The sequence below is a fragment of the Terrapene carolina genome, unplaced genomic scaffold, assembly GCF_002925995.2.
Source record: "Terrapene carolina triunguis isolate 2854851 unplaced genomic scaffold, T_m_triunguis-2.0 Scaffold1054, whole genome shotgun sequence".
Classification (NCBI taxonomy): Eukaryota; Metazoa; Chordata; order Testudines; family Emydidae; genus Terrapene; species Terrapene triunguis.
The window spans coordinates 895,321-896,477 of NW_020665405.1; the positions used below are offsets into that span (position 1 = coordinate 895,321).

At 70.6% G+C, this 1,157-nt stretch overlaps 1 protein-coding gene across 1 annotated transcript in view; it reads left to right on the forward strand.

Annotated features, from left to right (window-relative positions):
• Nucleotides 1–583: 583 nt before the first annotated feature.
• Nucleotides 584–1,157, forward strand: part of PPP1R1A (protein phosphatase 1 regulatory inhibitor subunit 1A) — a 68,222-nt gene continuing 67,648 nt past the window's right edge. The window contains exon 1 of the mRNA XM_026661372.1: nt 584–823. Coding sequence (XP_026517157.1) covers nt 743–823 — 81 coding nt within the window. The 5' untranslated portion in view covers nt 584–742. The remainder of the gene's footprint in view (nt 824–1,157) is intronic.

Genomic DNA, 1,157 nt, shown 5'->3' on the forward strand with positions numbered 1-1,157 from the left:
GACATTGGCTCCACCCGGAATGGCATTTAAAGTATGTGTCCGAAAATGGCACCTGGCTCCTCAGGGCAGTTCTGGGGCTGCTGTTTCCCCTCATCTGGGGCTGCTGTCCCCCCGGCTCTTGGGCTTTTGTTCCCCCAGCTCTGGGGCTCTGTCCCCCCGGCTCTGGGGTTGCTGTCCCCCAGCTTTTGCACCGGAGCCGGGCCCTGGTCCTCACTCCGCCAGGCCGCCGGCTCCGCCGATCGCCTGCGGGTTCTGTATCCCGAGATCATAAGAAGCGTCCGATGAACCGGGTAGAAGTGGGGGCCTCATCCTGCACCCTCACGCCAGCATGGGACGGGGTCTGCGCTGTCCGCTCGCGCCAGGCTCCTTACACCGCGCCAGGGCGCCCCGCGCCCGGGTGATGGGCGTCCGAGTCGGAGACGCTCAGCACCATCTTCCCCACCCATTGTAAGGAGCGGGCCCCATCACCTCGGGCGGCTGCCGCGGGCTGGGAGGCGGAGGGTTAACGCTCCGGGAAGCGTGTGTGTGTGTGTCAGGGGGAGGGGGCGGCGGGCCGCGCCAGACCAGCCAATAGGCACCGGCTGCTTCTCCAGCTCCCCGAGCGGAGGCACCGGGGCTGAGCGGAGACTGGCAGGGGCAACCTGGGCCAGCGCGGCGCGGGGAAGGGAGGGGAGCCGAGCGCAGGGCGCGTCCTTCTCTCCCTGCCGGTGTCTCTGGGAGAGCGGAGCTGGAGCCCCCGGCGATGGAGCCCAACAGCCCCCGGAAGATCCAGTTCACCGTCCCGCTGCTGGAGCCGCATCTGGACCCGGAGGCAGCCGAGCAGGTGGGTCCGGAGCGGAGCTTTGTTCTGCGGGGGCCGGTTCCATGGCGATGCGCCCGGGGAGCGACCCTGCGGGCACCGGGGCGCGGCAGGACAGGGCGCGCACGGACTCTCCTGCGCCCGGGGCTGCCAGCGCTTCCGGGCGGGGGGCAGCGGAGCCGGACAGGGCTGGAGACTCGGACCGGCCTGACGGAGCCAAGGAAAGGACCCCGAGCCTGCCCGGCCTGCAGGAGCTGCCCGGCCAGGACCCACATACCTGCGGGGCACGGGAGGGGGCCGCCGTGGAGGGCTCCGGGGTTTGAGTCGCGATGTGTAGTGGGACGGTGTGTGTGTGGTG